General features: G+C 62.0%; 2 protein-coding genes across 3 annotated transcripts in view; both read left to right on the top strand.

Annotated features, from left to right (window-relative positions):
• CLCN7 (chloride voltage-gated channel 7) overlaps positions 1–11,424 on the top strand; it is a 28,734-nt gene extending 17,310 nt beyond the window's left edge. For both annotated transcript variants that reach the window (XM_046666684.1, XM_046666683.1), the window contains 15 exons: positions 41–105; positions 675–791; positions 1,548–1,602; positions 2,068–2,128; positions 2,656–2,794; positions 3,827–3,920; positions 5,105–5,274; positions 6,257–6,308; positions 6,815–6,942; positions 7,173–7,258; positions 7,661–7,790; positions 8,355–8,414; positions 8,499–8,675; positions 9,071–9,151; positions 9,404–11,424. In XM_046666684.1, the coding sequence (XP_046522640.1) occupies positions 41–105; positions 675–791; positions 1,548–1,602; positions 2,068–2,128; positions 2,656–2,794; positions 3,827–3,920; positions 5,105–5,274; positions 6,257–6,308; positions 6,815–6,942; positions 7,173–7,258; positions 7,661–7,790; positions 8,355–8,414; positions 8,499–8,675; positions 9,071–9,151; positions 9,404–9,490 (1,502 nt within the window). In that variant the 3' untranslated portion in view covers positions 9,491–11,424. The remainder of the gene's footprint in view (positions 1–40; positions 106–674; positions 792–1,547; positions 1,603–2,067; positions 2,129–2,655; positions 2,795–3,826; positions 3,921–5,104; positions 5,275–6,256; positions 6,309–6,814; positions 6,943–7,172; positions 7,259–7,660; positions 7,791–8,354; positions 8,415–8,498; positions 8,676–9,070; positions 9,152–9,403) is intronic.
• Positions 11,425–12,245: 821 nt separating this feature from the next.
• Positions 12,246–20,465, top strand: CCDC154 (coiled-coil domain containing 154). Its single transcript, XM_046666336.1, has 17 exons — positions 12,246–12,255; positions 12,358–12,595; positions 12,686–12,872; positions 13,096–13,136; positions 13,466–13,561; positions 14,015–14,138; positions 16,053–16,154; positions 16,230–16,358; positions 16,435–16,556; positions 16,888–17,014; positions 17,103–17,240; positions 18,401–18,520; positions 18,604–18,680; positions 19,088–19,205; positions 19,634–19,720; positions 20,027–20,214; positions 20,335–20,465. The coding sequence occupies exons 1-17, from the start codon at positions 12,246–12,248 to the stop codon at positions 20,459–20,461; spliced, it is 2,031 nt and encodes a 676-aa protein (XP_046522292.1). The 3' UTR covers positions 20,462–20,465.
• The last annotated feature ends 8 nt before the right edge of the window (positions 20,466–20,473 follow it).

Below are 20,473 nucleotides of genomic sequence, written 5' to 3'. Positions count from 1 at the left end.
CTGGATGGGCACTTCAGGGCTGGGCCGCTGGCCATTCCAGGTGGCGTCCTGTTCAGCTTAGAAGAAGGCGCCTCCTTCTGGAACCAGTTCCTGACGTGGAGAATCGTAAGTGCCTGTGGACGGCTGCCTCTCCCTGCTAGGCTGCGCTGATGCCTGGCTCCGTGTTGGGGCAGACGCTGTGCTCTTGGCCCCAACTTTGGTCTCTTCACGCGAGGGTCCATCAAGCTGTGGTTGGAGCCATGCCCCCAGGGTCCGTTAAGGCTCTGCCCCTCACTTGACCTGAGGCGTTGGCCATTCTCTTACCGCCTGCCCGTCCCCTTGTCTTTGTGGACGTCATCCCCCCTTGTTCTCCTCCCCCTCCTCACTGGGAACCCCACATGCCTCCTTCCCTCGGCTCCGTCACTGGCTTGGCCTGATGCTCGTCCAAAACAGGCTGTGACCCGGCTGGCCTGGCGGTGAGGGGACCCAGCCAGCAAGGCCCTGGCCCCTTTCCCTTCAGCCTTTGGAGGGTCTCCAGGTGCCTCCCCAGTGACAGGAGGGGAGGCAGCTCCTCCTCCTCCTGCAGCCCCTCGCCAGCTCCTGTCCTCCCCAGCGGTGGGCCTCAGCTGGCTGGGCGCGGTGCCTCAGCCCAGTGGCCGTGCTCTGATGGCCCCCATCTCCCTCTCTGCCCACAGTTCTTCGCCTCCATGATTTCCACCTTCACCCTGAATTTTGTTCTCAGTATTTACCATGGAAACATATGGGACCTGTCCAGCCCGGGCCTCATCAACTTTGGAAGATTTGACACAGAGGTAACCCAACATGTTGTCCCCCCTCACTCTTTCTGGTTCTTTCTCAGTGCAGGGCCAAGGCTGTGTACTTAAGGTTCAGCCTGAGAACTCGGGCTTTTGGAAGATTCTGCCTCTTAGCTGCGAGGCTGAACTTTTATCTGGAAGCACCAGAGGCCTGGAGGGTCTCTAGGAAAGGGCGCTTCTGACTGGCCGTGCAGGTTAGGACACCCGTCCCCCAGTGGGCGCCTCCAGGGGTGTCCTAGCCGTGTGTGGACTGTGGGACAAGAGCGCTGAGTGTGGTGGGCCTGGGAGCTCGGGCAGCAGCTCATGGAGGGTGAGGAGGTACAGGCATGCGTTTCTAGGGAGGCCTGGCCCACCGGCCGGCATCGCCACTCCCAGGGCCGTTCTCATGCACAGACGCATAGGGGCTCTTGGGTGGTCTGGTCGTAAGATCTGTTCTTGGGGTTTTCCCTCTGTCATGCACCCCATGGGCCTCCTTTGGCCAAAGCTCGGGCCGTCCACCCTTCTGAGGTGATGGAGATCTGGCTGAGGGGCAGCTGAAGCCTCAGGAAGACAAAAGCCTCACAGGGCCTCCGAGCACCTCCCTGACCAGCCGTGCAAGCAGGAGCACAAGCTGCTCCGCACGCCCAGCGTTCCCTGCGGGGCCTCCACAGCCTGTGGGAAAGTGCTGGGAGGTTCCCGTGCGTGTGGGCAGATGGTCCCGAGTGTGAGGACATCGGCCCTCGGAACGTTCGCTCTCTCCCTCTCTCCGCACAGACGATGGTGTACACGATCCACGAGATCCCCATCTTCATCGCCATGGGCGTGGTGGGTAAGGCCGTCCCCACGCAGCGCACCAGCCGCCCCGCCCACACTGGGCCGTTGCTTTCCAGACAGCATCAGGCGCCTTCCAGCAGGAACAAAGCATGTGGTGGGGATTGGGCCCGCGGTACTCCAGGCCTGGCCCAGCTTTGAAGTGGCCAGAGAGGGACACGGCCCCCACACTCTGCTTGCTGTTCCAGGGCCACCCAGGGCGGGGCTGCACTCCCCAAGGAGGGAGCCCAAGCCTGGGGGAGGCCTGGAACTTTACTTCCATCGGCGAAACCCCGACTGGCTCTGGACAGCGTTTGTTGCCCTGAGAAACCTCGCCCTAGCCTTTGAGAAATAAGCCTGTCTGTCCGCCAGGATGTGGTGACAGAGAGGTTTACAGACCATCCCCTCCTGTCCCCTGTGCTGCCTGGAAAGCCTCCACCTTTCTTCCTTATGTCGCTTACACACAGCTCCTTCCTGGTTGTAGGTGGTGTTCTTGGAGCCGTCTTCAATGCCCTGAATTACTGGCTGACGATGTTTCGAATCAGGTGAGAAGCTTCTGTTTTGTGCATCGAGTTGACAGGTGTGGCCCCTGGGGCTTTGAAAACAGACGAGTTGTGGGCTCTGCACCCGTGGGGCTGCCCCCTGCATCTGTCATGATGGTTTGTACATGAGGCTGGGAGTGGGCAGGGCCGGGCTAGGCGGGGCCTCGAGGGTGGCTCCTTGGGCAGGGGGAACCCCCGTGCATCCTCCCTGTCCTGAGTTCAGCTCCTTCCGGTCTCTCTCATCCTGAGCCTGGTCTGCCTGCGGGCAGCATGGGGCCATGAAGAGCACAATTATTGGAGCCCTTGGGTTTTCTGAAACCTTTGGGGCGGCTCCTGGGCTTGCAGAAGCTCTTCTTCCTTCTCATTCTCCTCGTCCTCCTGCACCAACTCAAAATGCTGTTGGAGAGCGCCTGAGGACAGGCAGAGGATGTTCAGGAGTAGCCGTGCTGTGTTGCCCTCCTGATCAGCAGTCTGCTCTCACGGGGTCGCAGACTCAGGGTGGCCTGGTCCAGCCCGGCTCTTTGCTCTAGGTACATCCACCGGCCCTGCCTCCAGGTGGTTGAGGCCGTGCTGGTGGCCGCTGTCACAGCCACGGTGGCCTTCGTGCTGATTTACTCATCGCGGGATTGCCAGCCCCTGCAGGGCAGTGCTGTGTCCTATCCCCTCCAGGTAGGACACCTGGGCCCCATGGGTGGACCCACCAGGCGGGGCAGGGGCAGCGGCAGCGCCGGCCCCCCCCACTGCGTTTTCAGACAGGGGTAGGCAGCCTGCCAGGCGCCAGGAGAATGAGGTGTTATGTTGAGTGGAGTCCCGCCCAGTCCTCCTCCCAGAGCAGCGCCCTGGTGGGGTCTGCGGGAGGCCTTCAGAAGTGGGAGCTCGTGGGTGTGGACTGAGAGTTGCAAACTGGCATACGCATGAAAACCTGTGCATGCGTGCTCACTACAGCACGAGTCACAGTGGCCCACAGTGGAGGCAGCCCAGCTGTCTATCAGCTAACGGACAGATAAACAGGTGGGCTTATTCAGCCATAAAAAGGAATGAAGCACTGGCACACGCTACAACACGGATGAACCTCGAAAACATGATGCTCAGTGAGAAAAGCCAGACAGGAAGGACACCGTAGCCTATGATTCTGTTTGTGCGAAATGTCCAGAAGCAGCAAATCCCTAGAGACAAAATGCAGATTGGTGATTGACAGAGGCTGGGGGTGGGGATAGAGAATGACTGATGATGGGCACAGATGTAAACAAGCTGTGAAAGATGCAGGTGTGGGGCCCCCATGGGCTGGCTCTGGTGAGGCCATGGGGTTGACAAGGCCAGCTTTGCTTGGGGTCAGTCCCTACTATGACCTGTGGCCTCAGGGCCCATGGCTCTCCTCAGCCTGGAGGGTGCTGGGCCTGCTGGCATCCAGGACACCAATGTTTGACCATTGGGTTCTGGGAGCATGCTTGTGGTATAAGGTCTGGGATCTCCATGTGCCCCAGGGACAGACTAGCTGTCCAGCCCAGGAGTCCTGTTGACCAGCCCCTACAGGGCTGGACGTGCTTCTGAAGCCCTCACTGTCCCTGGGACGGGCTCTTTGTGTCCTGCCTCGCCTCTGAGGCCGCAGGCTGGGCCCATCCTGTTGTTTGGCTGTTGCCTGGTACTGTCCAGGCCGGGACTGCCCCGTCCCACAGACTATCTTCTTTCCCAACCCCACAGCTCTTCTGTGCAGATGGCGAGTATAACTCCATGGCCGCAGCCTTCTTCAACACCCCAGAGAAGAGTGTGGTCAGCCTTTTCCACGACCCCCCAGGTGCGTGCTCATGCATAGCACTGTTGGCCGCATGTCGCTACCTGGTCCCCATCCCTTCTGGCCTGGGTGACCCCTTCTGGCTGAGTGTGCCCTGTGGGCAGAGGTCACTGCCCTTGCTGTGGGGGTGGGGTGCAGTGGTGCGCAGGGGCTGGCAGCCAGGAGTCAGCTAGGGGCGAGCACCAGGGAGGGGGCCTGGCCAGGCTCCCCACGCCGTCTCCTTCCCTTCCTGGAGGGGCCTCGGGGGCTGTCTCCATCTTCTATTAAGACGACCTTGTCTCCCAGGATGAGTTTTCCTTCTGGGCGCTACTTGCATGGGTCACTCCCGGTCAGAACACCGGGTGTGGTGACTCACCAGCTCCTGGCCTTGCCAGCCACACGTTTTGAGTTAAAGACAGGCTCTGAGAGCAGACTGCTGGTTTTCAAGGTGCACCTTCCAGTTCACAATCCTGCTGCTCCCGGGCAGGGCCTCGCCTCCCCCGCGCCCAGAGGGGCCCTGCAGCACAGGCCTGTGACGGCACCCGCTGCACGAATCTGGGAACAGAGTGGTTGCCTCCGGTCTTCCACCCTGTAGCTGCTCTGTGCCGTTGTTTTGCCTTTTCTGTCTGGACCCCTTTAGGTTATCTCTAATTGTTTCCTGTTACAAGGCCACCAGGAGCTTCCTGGTCCTCAGGCCTCTGTGCGCATGTGACAGGAGTCCATAAGATTTCACAGAAAGGCTTTTAAGTGTGAGGCGAAGCTGAGCCCTTTCTGAAAGGTGCTGAGCGGGGCCGCTGGACAGGCGCCAGGTCCTGGACATGTTGGTTCCTGGGTTTGATTGACATCTTCCTGCGTCTGGAAGTCATCTGGTGTGGACTGGTGGCCGGTGGCCTCCCTGCGCTGACCTTTGGTGGTCTGTACTGCAGTGCCAGCCATGTGCACAGACCTCAGTTGGCACCTTCCCTTGGTGGAAGGTCCCACCATCCCACTGGTGGCACTGGGGCCTGTCTCCCCCAGCTCTCTGCCCCACGTGCCAGGAGGCCATCCTCCTGCCTCTGAAGCCCTGTGCTCTAGCCTCAGAATGCAGAGACTTCTGGGGGCCCACCGGGTGTCTGTGACCAGCAGGCCATGACTGGGCAGTTGGGCGGTTTGGCCCTGCTCAGGTGTGAGTCCATGAGGCGGGCCCTGGCCAGCTCCCTCTCCACTAGGCTCCTACAACCCAGCGACCCTCGGCCTCTTCACCCTGGTCTACTTCTTCCTGGCTTGCTGGACCTATGGGCTCACGGTGTCCGCCGGCGTCTTCATCCCGTCCCTGCTCATCGGGGCCGCCTGGGGCCGGCTCTTTGGCATATCCCTGTCCTACGTCACGGGGGCTGCGGTGAGTGGGGCTTCTCCATGCACAGAGTCGGGGCTGGGGGCACTTGAGCCCGGGTGCAGGAGCTGGTGACGAGGTGCGGTGCTCCAGGCCTCAGCCCCGCCACGCTGCCTTCCCGGCCTCCCCCTCCCATGTGGCCACGTGGCGCGACACACATCCATGTGTTTTCTTCTTTTCACTTTATTCAAATAAGATATTTTTAAAAACAAAGAAGGGGCGCAGTGAGTCTCCCCTGCTGTTCCTCCCCCCGCCCCTGCTCCAGGCTCCGGGCGCATCTCGGGGTTCCTCCGCTGCCAGTTTGTGTGTTCTCGAGTGGAATGTGATTCATGTAGCATAAATCCACCTTTTTAAAAGCATACCATTTGGTGCTGCTCCAGTGGTCCACGCGGTCGTGGAATCATCATTGCTGTCTAGGTTCAGGACCCTCTGGTCAACACAGAGAAACCTGCACCCCTTCACACTCATTCCTGTGCCCCCGAGCCCCTGGTGGCCGCCAGTCTGCTTTCTGTCTGGAGTTGCCTGTTCTGGGCGTTTCGTGTCCGCAGAGGAACACGTTGTGGTCTTTGGTGGCAGCTCCTCTGAGTGTCCTGTTCTCAGGGTTCGCCCAGGTGGGAGCACGTGTAGGGTTTTCACTTCTCACACTGCCCTGTGTGGTGCCGGTGTTTCTGCACAAACCGCAGTCACTGACACGTGTGTCGGCCCGCCTTCCCTGCACGCACCTGCAGCTGTTCCCTCCTCAGTCTGTAGAGTGTCTGCTCCTGTCGCCTGCTGCAAGGTCCCCAGCATGTGCAGGTGGCAGGGTGCATCCCCGAGTGGGCACACCTAGGGTGTTACTGCACATGGTGCTGGGGCATGTGTGGGAACTGCAGGACTCCTTCCCAGTTGTGGAATTGCTGGGCCGGTGGCCTCCAGTGGTGTCAGTGCATCTGGGGTTTGAGCAGGGGCCTGTCACCCCCTCTGATGCCTCCTCTGTGTCATCCCGCAGATCTGGGCGGACCCTGGCAAGTATGCCCTGATGGGAGCGGCTGCCCAGCTGGGTGAGTCCTGGCTGCTGTGTGGTCATCCTAAGATTAGGGGGCGCCCCTGCCTGTCGGGACAGGAAGGCCGGGTGTTCACTCCATTTCTTTTTTTTTTTTTTAAGATTTTATTTTTCCTTTTTCTCCCAAAGCCCCCCGGTACATAGTTGTATATTTTTAGTTGTGGGTCCTTCTAGCCGTGGCATGTGGGATGCCACCTCAGCATGGCTTTATGAGTGGTGCCATATTCACGCCCAGGATTTGAACTGGCGAAACCCTGGGCCACCGAAGTGGAGCACATAAACTTAACCACTCGGCCACAAGGCTGGTCCCTGTTTACTCCATTTCTGTGGTCATTGGCCAGTGGGCCACCTCACCCCACTGTGTGGCTGCACAGGGTCGCTGGGGTGAATGGCCAGGGGCACAGACTCGCACAGAGAACCCAGGCAGTGGGAGAGTGGAGGGGTGGCCCATAGAGGCCCATGACCGCAGCCTCAGCCCAGCCCATCCCTTCTCTCCCCTGACAGGTGGGATCGTGAGGATGACGCTGAGCCTGACGGTCATCATGATGGAGGCCACCAGTAATGTGACCTACGGCTTCCCCATCATGCTGGTCCTGATGACTGCCAAGATTGTGGGGGACGTCTTCATCGAGGTGCGGCTTGTGGGGACAGGGCTGCCTGCCCTCCTTGCCCTCGCTCTGGGCCCCTCCCCACGCCCCTGGTCTCGGAGCCTGAGACTGTAGGGCTTCAGGTGTCTGTGTGAAGGGAAAGGGGCCCTGTGAAGCCATCCTCCAGATGACCTCTTGCCTCGGTGGGCGGGCATAGGGCAGGCCCCCTCCCTCAGTGGCAGGCCCAGCACATCACCAGCCCACCCTCTCCTCAGGGCCTGTACGACATGCACATCCAGCTGCAGAGCGTGCCCTTCCTGCACTGGGAGGCACCCGTCACCTCGCACTCGCTCACCGCCAGGTACCACGGGCCATCTTGGTTCAGGCTGAAGGCCTGCGGCCTGGGCTTCCTCCCCGTGCTCAGGATGGGGTATGGGGGCAAGTGGTGTGGCGGATGCTCCGGGAGGTTTGGCTCGAGCAGCCTGGCACAGGAAAGAGGCCACGTGCCTGTGTGCAGACATCTGGGGAGATGCTGTGCGGGCATCTCGGCTGTGTGGGCGGCCGGCCCAGGGCTGGTTCTCCAGGGCAGCTCCCAGGGTGGGGGCCCTGCGGGCTCCCAGCCCCCTCGTCCTAGGGTTTCCTGAGTCCAACAGACTTATGCCTGTTGAGCTTCACCTTTGCTGTGAAGAGAGAACACTCAGAAGCCCCCAGGGGCAAGTGGCCACTGTGACAGACAGCGGACAAGGCATGTGCTCTTCCACAGGGAGGTGATGAGCACGCCGGTCACCTGCCTGCGGAGGAGGGAGAAAGTGGGCGTCATCGTGGACGTGCTCAGCAGCACCACGTCCAATCACAACGGCTTCCCCGTGGTGGAGTACACTGACGACACCCAGGTACCACCGGGCAGCGGGCGGGTGTGGCATGCTTCTCGTGTGGACCTGTTGAGCATGTGTGTTGGTGAAGTGTGGTCACAGGAGTGTAGAAACCCCACATTTGGGTTTGTAGTGGAATTCTAGCTACAAAAGGAGCTGAGGCCCACGGCTGGGAAGACGTGGTCCCCGTGAGCGCTGGCCCTGCTCGTGAGCTTAGTCACATGCCCACGTATCTTGTGGTCGTGCCCTAGGCTGGCCCATCAGCCATGGAGTTGAGGCTGTGAGTTTTGTCAGGAGCGGTTCTGACGGGACGTGTGGCACCCCTGTCACCATGCATCCAAAGGTTTGGGATGAGTTTGTCCAGGCTGGGTCTACGTCTTGCCCCTGGCAGACGCTCCAGCCTCACGGTGCGGGGCTCTGCACTGCGGGGCGTTTGGGAGTTAATGAGCTTGTGCAGGTGGAAGCCTGCTGTGAGACCTAGTGGTGACCACACATCGATGTGGACTGGCAGAGCCGGTGAGGCAGGAAGGGCCACGGCTCCTGGGCTCCGCCCGCGCATAGACAAGCCTGTCTGTTTTTCTGCAGCCGGCCCGGCTCCAGGGCTTGATCCTGCGCTCCCAGCTGATCGTCCTCCTAAAGCACAAGGTTGGCCTGTCGGGCACCTCCGGGGCAGCGGGAGACACTGGGCCTGGTGCTGGGTTGTGACACGGCACTGTCCGCTGCCTGCAGGTGTTTGTGGAGCGGTCCAACATGGGGCTGGTGCGGCGGCGGCTGAGGCTGAAGGACTTCCGTGATGCCTACCCACGCTTCCCCCCGATCCAGTCCATCCACGTGTCCCAGGATGAGCGCGAGTGCACCATGGACCTCTCCGAGTTCATGAACCCTTCCCCGTACACTGTGCCCCAGGTGCTGGCTGTGGGACTGTGGGGTGGGCCCCACCTGCAGGGTTACCAGGTGGCCAGAATTTTTCTAGAACCTTTCTGATGGCACAGGGCAGCCTTCAATGGCCGTGTGACCAGAAAGTGCATTTGAGGGGCTGGGGTGGGTCAGAGGACGAGCAGAGAGGAGCTCTGTGGTTACGCCAAGGACCAGGAATGGGGTTGGGGGCAGCTGTAGAGGCCGAACTGGCAGGGCCAGATGGCGTGGAGGGGAAGGGGCAGTTCAGGACACATCCTGACATCCTGGTGGCGGTGGGGTCTGCGAGGGAGACAGCTGACCCTGAGTTTGGCAGGCCCTACCTCTGCTCTTCTTTTGAGCGGAGCCAGGGCCGGTGGCAAGCTGAGGCTGTGCCCGCATTGCAGGAGGCGTCTCTTCCACGGGTGTTCAAGCTCTTCCGGGCTTTGGGCCTCAGGCACCTGGTGGTAGTGGACAACCACAATCAGGTGAGCTTGCACATGGTGCACACACATGCACACCCGTTTCCTGCTCACTCCAGCCCCTCTGCCTCTAGACCTGCCTGCCCTGCGCACAGGTGTGCGCTTCTCCCAGCTCCTGCTGAGACCCAGGACGTAGGCTGGCCGTGTGCCCACCTCTGGGGCTCCCCCAGACAGGGCTGCCCACCACACACAGGGTAGGGGCTTCGACAGAGGCAGGTCGGGCTGCCCAACCCCTGTGACCTGGCTTTGCTTCCACAGGTGGTTGGGCTGGTGACCAGGAAGGACCTGGCCCGGTACCGGCTTGGGAAGGGGGGCCTGGAGGAGCTCTCGCTGGCCCAGACGTGAGGCCTTGGCCCCGGCCCCTCCTCCTGGGGTTCCTGCCTCGCTCCATGTGCAGCCGTGAATCCAGTGCCCTCCAGACCTCGGGGACCAGCCGACTGCCCCCTGGGCACTCTGTTTACATTCTCAGCTCGGTCTTCTGGCCTCAGCCCCATAGATCCCAACCTCCATCCTCCTGTGTTTCTCGACCTTCAGGGATCAGACGCTCGTGCAGCTGCTCCTCGCAGGCTGCTGGCTTCCTGAGAGCCAGCGAGAGGGCGTGTGTACACATTTGTGTATGAGCGTGTTTCCGTGTGTGTTTGTGTGTCTGTCTCAGTGTGTGTGTGTGTGTGTGTGTGAGAGAGAGAGAGACAGCTAGGGAGCTGGTCCCTGTGGGTCTGAGTGTTGCAGGCCCCCAGAGCAAGGCCCCATCACTGCCTCTGTTCCCCATTACCCTGGGAGCCCACCCAGAAGGACCGTACCACCTGCACACCCCCACCTGAAGGCCGGGGGACGTAAGGCTGCAGCAGAGGCTTCTGGCCTTGTCCTTCTTGGTCCTCAGCTCAGTCTGCAGCCAGGAGGTGGTGGGCCTGTGCAGTGGGGCCCTGCGTGGGCAATGGCCCCAGTGGACGCACGGAGGCAAGGGTTCTGGGGAGCAGGACACCTTGGAGAGTGGACTCCAGAGTGGGCTCTGTTGGGAAGCTGGCTGTTGCCCCAGACTCACCGCACACACCCCCTGGGCCACACCTTGACTCTGGGCGCACGAGGCTCTCTGGCCAAAGGAGAGCTGAGAATCACTTACAGGCCTGAACCCCCGAGTCCAGACAGACGTCCATTGCCACACCCGTGTGGATAGCAGCTGGAAAGGCGGGTGTTCTCAGCATGAGGGGACCCCCTACACCCAGCTTCTGAGGACCCCTGGCCCAGGGCGTTATTCTGGGGCAGCTCTGGTTCCAAGCCTGAGGGCAGGTGGGCTCTGGGATGGGCTGGCAAGCCTGGAGCAAGGATGCTGCGCCCCTCCCAGGCTGGGCAGGCCTGGATCCTGTGTCCTGTGTCCCCAGGGCCCACTTCTGTGACAAGACAGCGTAGATGCCTTTGTGGTGGGCTGGCAGGCAGTGCAAGGGGCCGAGGCCTCAGAAGACCAGTCTTCCTGCCAGGAGTCCTCCCTGGGGGGACGGGTCTGAGTGGGGTTCCTGATGGGAGGAATAAAGAAACTGTACCCAGCCAGCCAATGTCAGTGTCCTTGTTCCCGCCCAGCATGGACCACAGTCAAGCAGCCTGGGATTCTCGGGGCTGTTGGGGATGGGGGCATCTAGGACGGGGCCTTCCTCAGTATTTGGTGTGGGTGGGCAGAGCCCTAGTGCAGATCTCCCTGGAGAAGGGGACGCGGGTGAGGAAGCAGCTGGGGCCTCCGCACGGCTCACGGGACGGAGGTCATGCAGGTGCCAACCACACTGGCAGCATTGCTCCTGGGGCAGCCACAGAGGCCCGCAGGGAAGACTCACTTTCCCTCCTCCCGTGTTCTTGGCCACTCCCTGTCCCCAAGCTCGGGTGCCCAGGACAGGTGGGAAGGCTTCCCCTGGGTCGGCACGCTGCTCTGCATGTCTTCGTTTTCCCTGACCTGCTGGGTCCCGAGGTGTGTGGTGTGGCCACAGGTAGTGGGGCCCTGTCATGGTGGCTTTAGAAAGGCACCCCCTGGATGAAGGTTGACTGGCACGTGCGCCTTGTCACAGGGAAGCCCCCGTCCAGCCCTCGGTGGGCAAGTCTGGGTGACAAGGCGGGGAGGGCGCAGGGCCGTGTCCGTGCTGGCCTGAAGTGAGAAGCGAAAGCCCACACTGGGCTCTGAAGACCTGGTGTGAAGAAAATGCATTTTCTTCATCTCACTAACATCTTTGTACTGATCACGTGTTGGAATGAGAATGTTTTAGGTATATTGGGTTAAATAAAATGGACTATTAAGATTTACTTGTGTACTTTCTTGTGGCTGCTAGAAAAGTTGAGGTCACCGGTGCAGCCCACACGTGAGGCCAGCACCCTCTCTGGGATGGGGCCTCTTCTTGGGGTGCAGACTGGGGCTCCCGGCCTCCCTGCTCTGGTGCTATGACCAGAGGGCCATCGATTGCTTCTGGGCATGCCTCCTGACTCTGACCACAGGCCCGCAGCTACTCCTCCACCAGCCGACTGAAGGGTACCCCCTCAGATCCTTCCAGAAACGCACGGTTGGTGAGGCCTTGCAGGAAGGAGAAAGTTGAGGGCTCAGGTTCCGCTGGCAGTTGGGGTGTGAACTCACAGGGTTCTGGTGAGGGAAGGAAGGTTCCAGGAGGACCCCCTGCCGAGCGGCTCCTCTGCCACCTTGGTATTGTCTTGGAAGGAGATAAGATGTGAGCGCACGAGCCCACCTCTTCACACCCCACATGCTCCTCCAGGGCCTTCCAGCCCCTGACTTCCCTGCCTCCATCCGCGAACCTCCCACCCCGCCCCACCCCCATGCCCCAAGTGCCCTGGTGTCCAGCTTTGGGCAGCCATGGGGCGCTAGGCCCAAGGCCTCGGCAGTAGTCAGAGCTTCAGGTGGAGGCTGCTGGTGAAGCCGTATCAGGTGAGCCATGGGCCAACTTGGGCCAGAGCCAGGAGAACAGTCCAGGGGAGGGCCTGTGCGGGTGTCTGTTTCTCCTGCACAGTGCTGTGTGTCCTCAGGCAGGGGCCTGGACTTCTCGGAACCTGAGCTTCCTGCTGGGGGGCAACGAGAGCTGAGCCTCCCTGGGCCGGGCTGTGTGACAGCAGGATGAGCCAAGGTGAGCTCGCTGGGCACTTGCTGCAGGGGTTTGGGTGCGTGTGATCCTGCGCTCTACCTGCGAGCTGGCACCCCTCGTTGGCCCAGGAGGCCGAGGGGTGAGCTCCAAGGTGCCTTCTTGCAGAGCTGGCTGGTAGCAATCCCTCGTTGGGGGCCTCGCTCCCCTCCCAGCTAAGCACCATCACCCTGGAGGACCTGGGGCTGCTGGAGGAGGGGCTAGACAGCCCTGAGGCCCTGAGTCTGGAGGAGATCTCAGGCAGGTGTGAGCCCAGCTGCCAGACATCCACCATCTCTGTCCCGGAGCAGGACACCCCCGAGCGCTGGAAGCAGCTAGAACAGTGGTGAGCCCCGTGGGGAGCAGGGACGGGCCACCCACACTGTCAGCTCCCAGCAAGCGTGGCTTGACCCGACCGGCGCCTTGCCCCGGCCAGGGTGGCTGACCTGCAGGCCGAGGTGGTGTCCCTGCGGGGACACAAGGACCGCTGTGAGCACTCCATGCTGAGGCTGCTGCGGGAGCTGCTCCAGGTGCGCGCCTGCGTGCAGCTGCAAGATTCGGAGCTGAAGAGGCTGCAGCAGGAGGGGCTGCAAGTGGCTCGGGGCCCTGAGGAGGCCTGCGAGGTGAGCCACCCTTGGCCAGGAGGAAGCCCCCACCCAGAGGCCAGGCTCCCCTGTTCCCGATGTCAGGGCAGCTGCTTCCTGGGCCCTGAGCCCAGCTCAGCCCCTGCTGCCCAGGCCTGGAGCCCAGCGAATCGCTGATGCCCGGCTCCGGGGCCCTGTGTCTGTGCTGGTTGGGCTGTGGGGGCCCCAGGCCTGCGCTCAGCCCACACCCTCCTGCCTGCAGCTCCCCAGCCTCCAGCACCAGATGCAGGCCCTGGACAAGAGGTACCCCACACCTGTGGTGCAGGCCTTCGTGAGAGGGAAAGGGGCTTTGGGAAAGCTGTGACAGGTGCCCCCCCAGCTGAGGCATCAGCCTCGTTTCCCCCCGCTAGTTGTCTTGCTCAGCTAAGAAATACACATCTTGCCTGACTCAGACAGGTCTGGGTTTGTAAGAGCTCAGCAGCCACAGGGGCCTGGGAGCGGGGAAGCTTGCTGCTGCAGCCCGCCAGCTGGGCCCCTAGCTCCCAAACGCCACCTAGCCTGCTCCGGCTGCTCCTCGCCACCAGGAGGGTGGGCTGGGCAGGCCTGGGGCAGAAGCGGCTCTTGTGTGGCAGGCTGGTGGAGGTCCGGGAGGCCCTGACCCAGATCAGGAGGAAGCAGGCGCTCCAAGACTCCGAGCGGAAGGGCGCTGAGCAGGAGGCCAGCCTCAGGTGGGCGCTGCCCGCCTCCCTCCCGGGGGGCTGTCTCTGGACCCACGGTGTGTGGTCGTGTGGGAGTCACCAAGGCAGGGCAAGCATTCTCCGGCCCCCGGTGCCAAGCTGCTGGTTGACGAGACCTCAAACCCCCTGTGGACCCTCTGTGGGGGAAAGAGACTTTAGCCCAGGACCCCCACCCATTGCCCTTCCCCATTAGTCATGCCCACCTGGCACCCAGCTCTCACCGTCTGGGAAGGAGAGGGACCTCAGCACCTTGCCCTCTCTGTTTGCCCAGAGCAGGTTGTATACCTCCTGCTCCACTGGCCTGGAAGTCAGCCAAGGACCCCCAGATGCAGGCCCCAGCCCAAGAAGGACTCAGTGTTCAGGGGCCCTGCCAGCCTCCCTGTGGCTCCCCAGCCAGGCCCTCCAGCTGGCTGTACTGCTGTGACCTGTGGCCATTGCCCCTAGGTTGGCCAAGCTGACTGGGAAGCTGGAGCAGGAGGAACAGGATCGGGAGGCAGCCTGTGGTGCCCTGCAGAAGAGCCAGGAGGAAGCTAGCCAGAGGGTGGACCACGAGGTGGCCAGGATGCAGGTACCCTGGAGGGAGGCTGGGCCGGACAGGGCTCTGGCATCCGTGCAGCCAGCTGAGTGGCCGGCAAGAGGGTCCATCTAGAAGAGACCCCGATGCTGCCCAGCCCCTCTCCTTCCTGTCGGTGGTTCTTCCCTTGTTCCAGCAATTTGTTTGGTTCTGTCCATGTGACCAGACCTGAGGGGCACCCCCAGTCCTGTGTTGCCCAATACGGCAGTCACTAGCCACAGATGGCTCTGCATATTGAAATTAGCCAGCATTTCAGACAATTTAAAACTCAGTTCTTCGATCATGTGAGCCACATTTCAAATGCTCAGTGGCCACGCATGGCCCGTGGCTGCCGATTTGGGCAGCATTGAGATGGAGTGTGGCCTTCATTACAGTCCCCTCATTAGCGCCATCTCAGCCTCTGCTCCCCACTCCCCGCATAACCAGCACCCAGATCAGGAAGCAGAGCATCGTAGCCCTGAAGCCCTTCTGTGGCTATTTTCAATCTCAGTGCTTCCCTCTGGGTGAAGTAGAAATTTCCTTCCTGAAGACGCATCTCTTGGGGGGCCAGTCCCGGGCTGGGGTGGTTTTCCCTCGCGCATGGCCCTAGGAAGTGCAGGGGACTAGGCAGGCACGTCTCCAGACCTGGCCTCTTCAGCTCTGCAAATAGAGACCAGGGCCTGCGCTGCAGAGGGGAGGCGGGGGGCCGAGTGCTCTCCAGCTGCTGCCCACATAGCTCGGCTGCCCAGCTTCGGTGGCGTCCCCTCCCGCTGCCCTTTGGGAACCTAGTGTCTTCGCTCCATCGAGAGGCTGCCTGCCTCCTGCCGGCCCAGGATCTCCAGAAAGCATTGGGCCCAGGGATTCCTGACATGCCAGGCATACTCATGGGGTGCCTGCCTCTTCCCCGAGTGCATTCTAGGGCTGGGATCAGCAAACTGTGGCCCACCACTTGTTTTTGTAAATAAAGTTTTATTGGCGCACAGCCACACCCATATTGTCCACGGCTGCCTTTGCCCTGGTACCGCAGGGCTGAGGAGCTGGGACCGAGTGCCTGTGGCCCATAAACCTAAAACATCTACTCTCCGGCTCCTTACAGCAAGATCTTGCCAACCCCTGCCCTAGGTCCTCCCACATGGGGTAGGGGCTTAGGGCACAGCTGCTCTGTGGGCTGTGGGCAGCTCTCCTGGCCCTGGGAGGGCTCTGTGGCTGCAGAAAAGGTGCCTTGTGCCAGGGCCTGCTGTCCTGCGGGTGTGTGAAGCCAGGAGACAGGGCCTGGCTGGGCTTTGACTCCCCACTAGTGCTGCCCCGGGACCTTGGTGCAGCACAAAAGGAGCTGATGTGGAGGAGGGAGAGAGGGCAAGGGCGTGTGCATGCGTGCGCGTGTGTGGGAGTGTAGGCATTGTGTGCATTGTGTGCATGTGTGTGTGTGGATGCGCTGGATTTATATGTGCACATGTGTCTGAGTGTGCATGCTTTTGTGTGACTGTGTGCACACATGTGCATATATGTGTGTACATGTGCACAAGTTTGTGCTGACGTGCATTTGGCCTCCCTGCCAGAGGCTCCCAGCTCTGGGTGTGATTTGGTGGCTGCTGTGCCACCTTCCCTGGGTGGCATCTGGTGGTCACTGAGAGCACAAAGTGTGTTCTGGACCCACGGGAGCTCGGTCTTCAGACATTCACAACCCTTGTGCCTGGCCCTCTGTGGGGACATGTGGTCCCTGCCCTTCCTTCCTCAGGAGGGTATAGCGGGCCGGGCTCTGGCAGGCTCAGGGACAGCAGTGGACACAGGACCAGAGCTCCCTCTGATGAAGATAGTTGGGCAAGAAAACAACCAAGCCCATGAGGGCTCAGTGGTCAGGGGTGGCCGTGGCAAGGAAGATGCCCAGCACAGAGGCTGCACGGTGACCACGGGGACCGCCCTCCGCAGGCCCAGGTGACCAAGCTTGGAGAGGAGATGAGTCTCCGCTTCCTCAGGAGGGAGGCCAAGCTGTGCGGCTTCCTGCAGAAGAGCTTCCTGGCCCTCGAGAAGGTGGGAGCCGTGGGCAGCTGGGCCTGGCCGCCTGCACTCGCCGGGCTCGAACAGACAGGGGTGGTGCCCCCACAGAGAATGAAGACCTCGGAGAGCGCTAGGCTGAAGGCGGAGAGCGGCCTGCGGGAGGAGCTGGAGAGCAGGTGGCAGAAGCTCCAGGAGCTGGACGAGGAGCGAGTCCAGGCCCTGTGGGGGCAGCGCAAGGTGGGTGGCCGCGGGCTAGGCGTGGGCTGGGGTGTCCAGGGGCGCAGGTCTCAAGGCCGCCTCCACACAGTAGCAGGAAGAATGCCACCTCCTGGAGCAGTGCCAGGGCCTGGACAAGGCCGTGGTCCAGCTGACCAAGTTCGTGCAGCAGAATCAGGTGTCACTGAACCAAGTCCTGCTGGCTGAGCAGAAGGCCCGGTAGGTGTCGGTCAGGCCGGGTGGACGGGGATGGCCCTTCTCCCCCGAGTCTGGCATCCCAAGCCCAGCACCAGGCCCAGTGGGGCACCCTGGGGCAGAGTAGCTGCCCTCTGGTGTCCCCCCACCAGCCTGTCTTTCACAAGGGAACTCTGTGTGGCAGCAGTGGACGCAGCCCTGTCTTGGTGGCCTCTGTGATAACACTCCATCCTCTGCTCCTTGGGCTCTCCTAAAAGGTTCTGGGGCCAGCACCCAGGCTCCCCTCCCTGGCCCAGCAATGAGGGGCAGGCCAGCCTCAGCTGGGGGACAGTCTCTTGATGGCGTCAACCCCCAGGGACGCCAAGGGGCACTTGGAGGAAAGCCAGGCTGAGGAACTGGCCGCCTACCTGCAGGAGAACCTGGAGGCCATGCAGCTGGCCGGCGAGCTGGCCCAGCAGGAGACACACAGCGTGCTGGAGCTGGTGAGGGCGTCAGGGACCGAGTCAGGTCTCCTTGCAGGGTACCCCCCGTCCCCACACAGGCACCCACACTCAGCCTGGCCTCCCGCAGCTCCAAGAGAAGAGCCAGGCCCTGGAGGTGTCCGTGGCTGAGCTCGTCAGGCAGGTGAAGGACCTGAGTGACCATTTCCTGGCCCTGAGCTGGAGGCTGGACTTGCAGGAGCAGACGCTGAGCCTGAGGCTGCGCGAGGTGAGCAGAGCAGAGCTGCGTCGGGGCAGGGCATGCTTAGACAGGTGGGGTCCTGGCGCCCCTCCTGCTCCCCAGCCATCCCTGAGGGGGGAGGCTTGACCGGCGGATCCCAAGCCTCCCACCCCCACACAGCAACTGTCTGCAAAGCCTAGGGTGGTTCTGAGCCCCAGAGGCCAGAGGTCAGCTGCTGAAACTTTCAGAGGCCGACGCCCCACCACTCAGGGGACTCGGCCAGCCGCGAGGCAGCCTCTGCCCCAAGGGTTCTTTTTTCTCCTTTTTTCTAACAGCTTTATTGAGGTTTAATTCACACACCACACAATCTACCCTTTAAAAGCATACAGTGCAGTGGTTTTTCTTAGATTCACAGTTGCACAGCCACCAGCACAAGCCCCTGTAGAACTTTTTATCACCCCACGAGGAAGCCTTGTCCCGTTGGCGGTCACTCCCTGTCGTTCCTCCTGCCCCCCGCCCCTGGCGCCCACTCATCTGCTTTCTGTCTCTGTGGGTTTGCCTCTTCTGTGGACGTTTCACAGAAACGGGCTCACACCCTCTCTCCCAGAGCGGCGTGTTTTTGAGGTTCATCCGTGTTTTAGCGTGTGTCAGTGCTTCATGCCTTTTCATGGCCGAATAAAATTCCACTGTGTGGGTGGACCGACTGGTTTATCCGTTCGTCAGCTGACGGACACTGGGCTGTTGCCCTTCTTGGTGATTCGGATGGCGCTGCTGTGGACGCACATGTACACCCTTTGGCTGTGGGCTGGGTCCCCCTGGCCTGCCCTGCAGCCCCTCTCCTGCGGGTGTGGGCAGGCTGTCTGCCCTCTGTTCCAGTCCCTACCAATTCCCGTGGGCAGCTGGGGCTGGCATGTGGAGGGGGCTGAGCTAGGCCTTCTTCTTACGGATGTGGCTCTGCCCAGCCTGGTGGCCCTGCCTGGGAAGACCTTGTCCCCAGATGTGCCTGGCCAGGACTTCCTGGGGTTGCGTGTGGTCTGTGTGGACATGCTCAGAGTCAGAGGTGGACGTGGGGGCCCCGTGCTGTCCAGGAGCTCTCTACTGCGTGGGTGCAAGTGTCTCGGGTCCTACTGGCTCCAGTGGGCCCCATGTGTCTGTCTGTCCATTCTCCATCTCTGGGTTCTGGCCCTCACTGAGTCTCCATGTCCCAGGCAAAGAGTGAGTGGGAAGGCGCAGAGCGGAAATCCCTGGAGGGCCTGGCCCGGTGCCGGGAGGAGGCCGAAGCACACCTGAGGGACGTGCGGGAGAAAGTGGACAGCCTGCCCCGGCAGGTGGGTGAGGGCTGGGGCTGCAGCCTCCCCCGCCCCTCTGTGCCCCCCTTAGCTGCCCGCTGGCCCCTGGCTCCTCGTTTCAGATAGAGGCTGTCTCCGACAAGTGCGTCCTCCACAGGAGCGACTCAGACCTCAAGATCTCTGCCGAGGCCAAAACCAGGTGAGGGCCCGAGCCCCCTGCCACGGCCTGGCAGGACCGTGGTCCCTGGGGAGGGGAGTGAGCTCTGCTGAGCATCAGAAGCAGGGCTGGTCCCCTCCCCAGGAGGGTGCAGCTGTCTCAGAGCAAGCCTGGTGCATCAGCGAGGCTTCCTGAGAGCGCTCCTCCCCAAGCCCCCAGCACCTGTGGCAGCTCCGACCCCTCCCCAGCCTGGGTCTGGTGCACACCGGTGCAGCCTGCACGTATCCCTGAGCCTTTCCCTCTGTCACCTGCTGGGGACCCCCAGTCCCCCTTGGAGGGGTGACAAGGCTGAGCATCTTTGTGCTCTGCCCAGGGCCTCCTCCCTCCACCCACCCTGCCCCCCGGGCACCCCCTAGAGCCTGGCAGCCCCCTGTCTCCTGTGCCCACAGAGAGTTCGAGCTCGGGGCCATGCGACAGGAGCTGGCTGCTGTGCTGTCGTCCGTGCAGCTTCTCAGGGAGGGCAACCCTGGGCGGAAGATCGCCGAGATCCAGGGCAAGCTGACTACGGTACCCTCGGGCCCCAGCGCCCCTTGCACTCAGGAGAGTGGGCGGTCACCTGATTCAGACAGGACAGTTCCCTTCATGGGGCCCCAGGGAGGCTCAGATCCAGGACACCTCATGCAGGGGCGTCAAGACTCGCAGAACCAGCTGTCCTGCTGGGTGGCTCTGCATGTCTCAGCCTCCAGGAATACCAAGTGGGGGCACCTGTGTGGAGCCCCCAAATGCTGAGGGGCATCAGCAATTGCAGGGAAAGGAGCGGCCCCCAGCACCAGCCGGGTCCCACCTTCTCATTGGGCTGTGACACGCCCCGGATCCCACCCAGGGGCGAGGACCCACGTGTCACAGGCCAGCTCCTGCCCTGAGTGAATGAGGGGGGCTGCCCCCAGGCCCGTAGACTCCCCACTTCCATGCCCACGAATGGGGGCCGCATTTAGTTTCAGAACCAAATAATGAAATTGGAAAATAGCATCCGGGACAACAAGGCCGTCCAGAACCTCAGGTTTAATACAGAAACCAAGCTGGTGAGAGGTGGCCCCAGGCTGGACCCTCACCCGGCCCCTGTGGCTCCACGGGGTTCCCAGGCTCTGCGGGTGGCTGCCTTCCTCTGGTGGAGCCTGACTCCCACCTCCCCTTGCCCCTCCCAGCCTGGCCCGCTCCTGGCCGTCTGTCTGTCTGCGTTTCTGGCCCAGGCAGCGTTTCTGGGCAGATAAGGCCCTGGTTTGCCCAGAGGGAGATAAACCCCATTCACCGTTGCCCCCCCATCCCCCACCCCCTGCATTCCTGCGTCAGTCCCCCCCTCCCGCCCCCATGCTCCACTGCGTCCACAGCGCATGGAGGAGATGGCCACCCTGCGGGAGAGCATGATGCGCCTGTGGAGTGAGGAGGGCCCGTGGGCCCTGACGCTGGGCAGCAGGAGGGTCCTCATGTCGCTGGTGAGGCAGCGGTTCTTCATCAAGGACGTGGCCGCCAGCGAGGTGGTCCCCGTGAACCGCTGGGGTGTGTATCAGGCCGTGAGGTAAGCAGTGGGGAGTCACCTTCTGGAGACCCCTCCAGGTCCAGGTTCGGGGCTGGGGGAGGCCCCGAGGGCAGTGGGCAGAGGCAGGATCCAGGAGCCGTGAGCCATATCTCTGAGCAGGTGGCTGAGGTGGAAGTCGGTCCTCCTGAGCCTGGTGGCCCAGCGGAGGCCAAGAGCGGTCTTGGAGAAGTCCCTCAGCTGGGAGCCTGCCCAACAGCTCATGTCCTTGCCCCTCTCCCAGAAATAAATGTGCCAGCTC

The sequence above is a fragment of the Equus quagga genome, chromosome 7, assembly GCF_021613505.1.
Source record: "Equus quagga isolate Etosha38 chromosome 7, UCLA_HA_Equagga_1.0, whole genome shotgun sequence".
Taxonomy (NCBI): domain Eukaryota; kingdom Metazoa; phylum Chordata; class Mammalia; order Perissodactyla; family Equidae; genus Equus; species Equus quagga.
Note: the sequence above shows the minus strand (reverse complement) of the source record. Positions and strands in the feature narration are given on the sequence as shown.

Excerpts from the sequence above, each read along its gene's own strand:
- CCDC154 (XM_046666336.1), top strand. Across the intron at positions 13,137-13,465 it reads ATGCAGGCCCTGGACAAGAG|GCTGGTGGAGGTCCGGGAGG; the intron begins GTACCCCACACC and ends CTTGTGTGGCAG. Across the intron at positions 16,359-16,434 it reads CCCTGTGGGGGCAGCGCAAG|GAAGAATGCCACCTCCTGGA; the intron begins GTGGGTGGCCGC and ends ACACAGTAGCAG.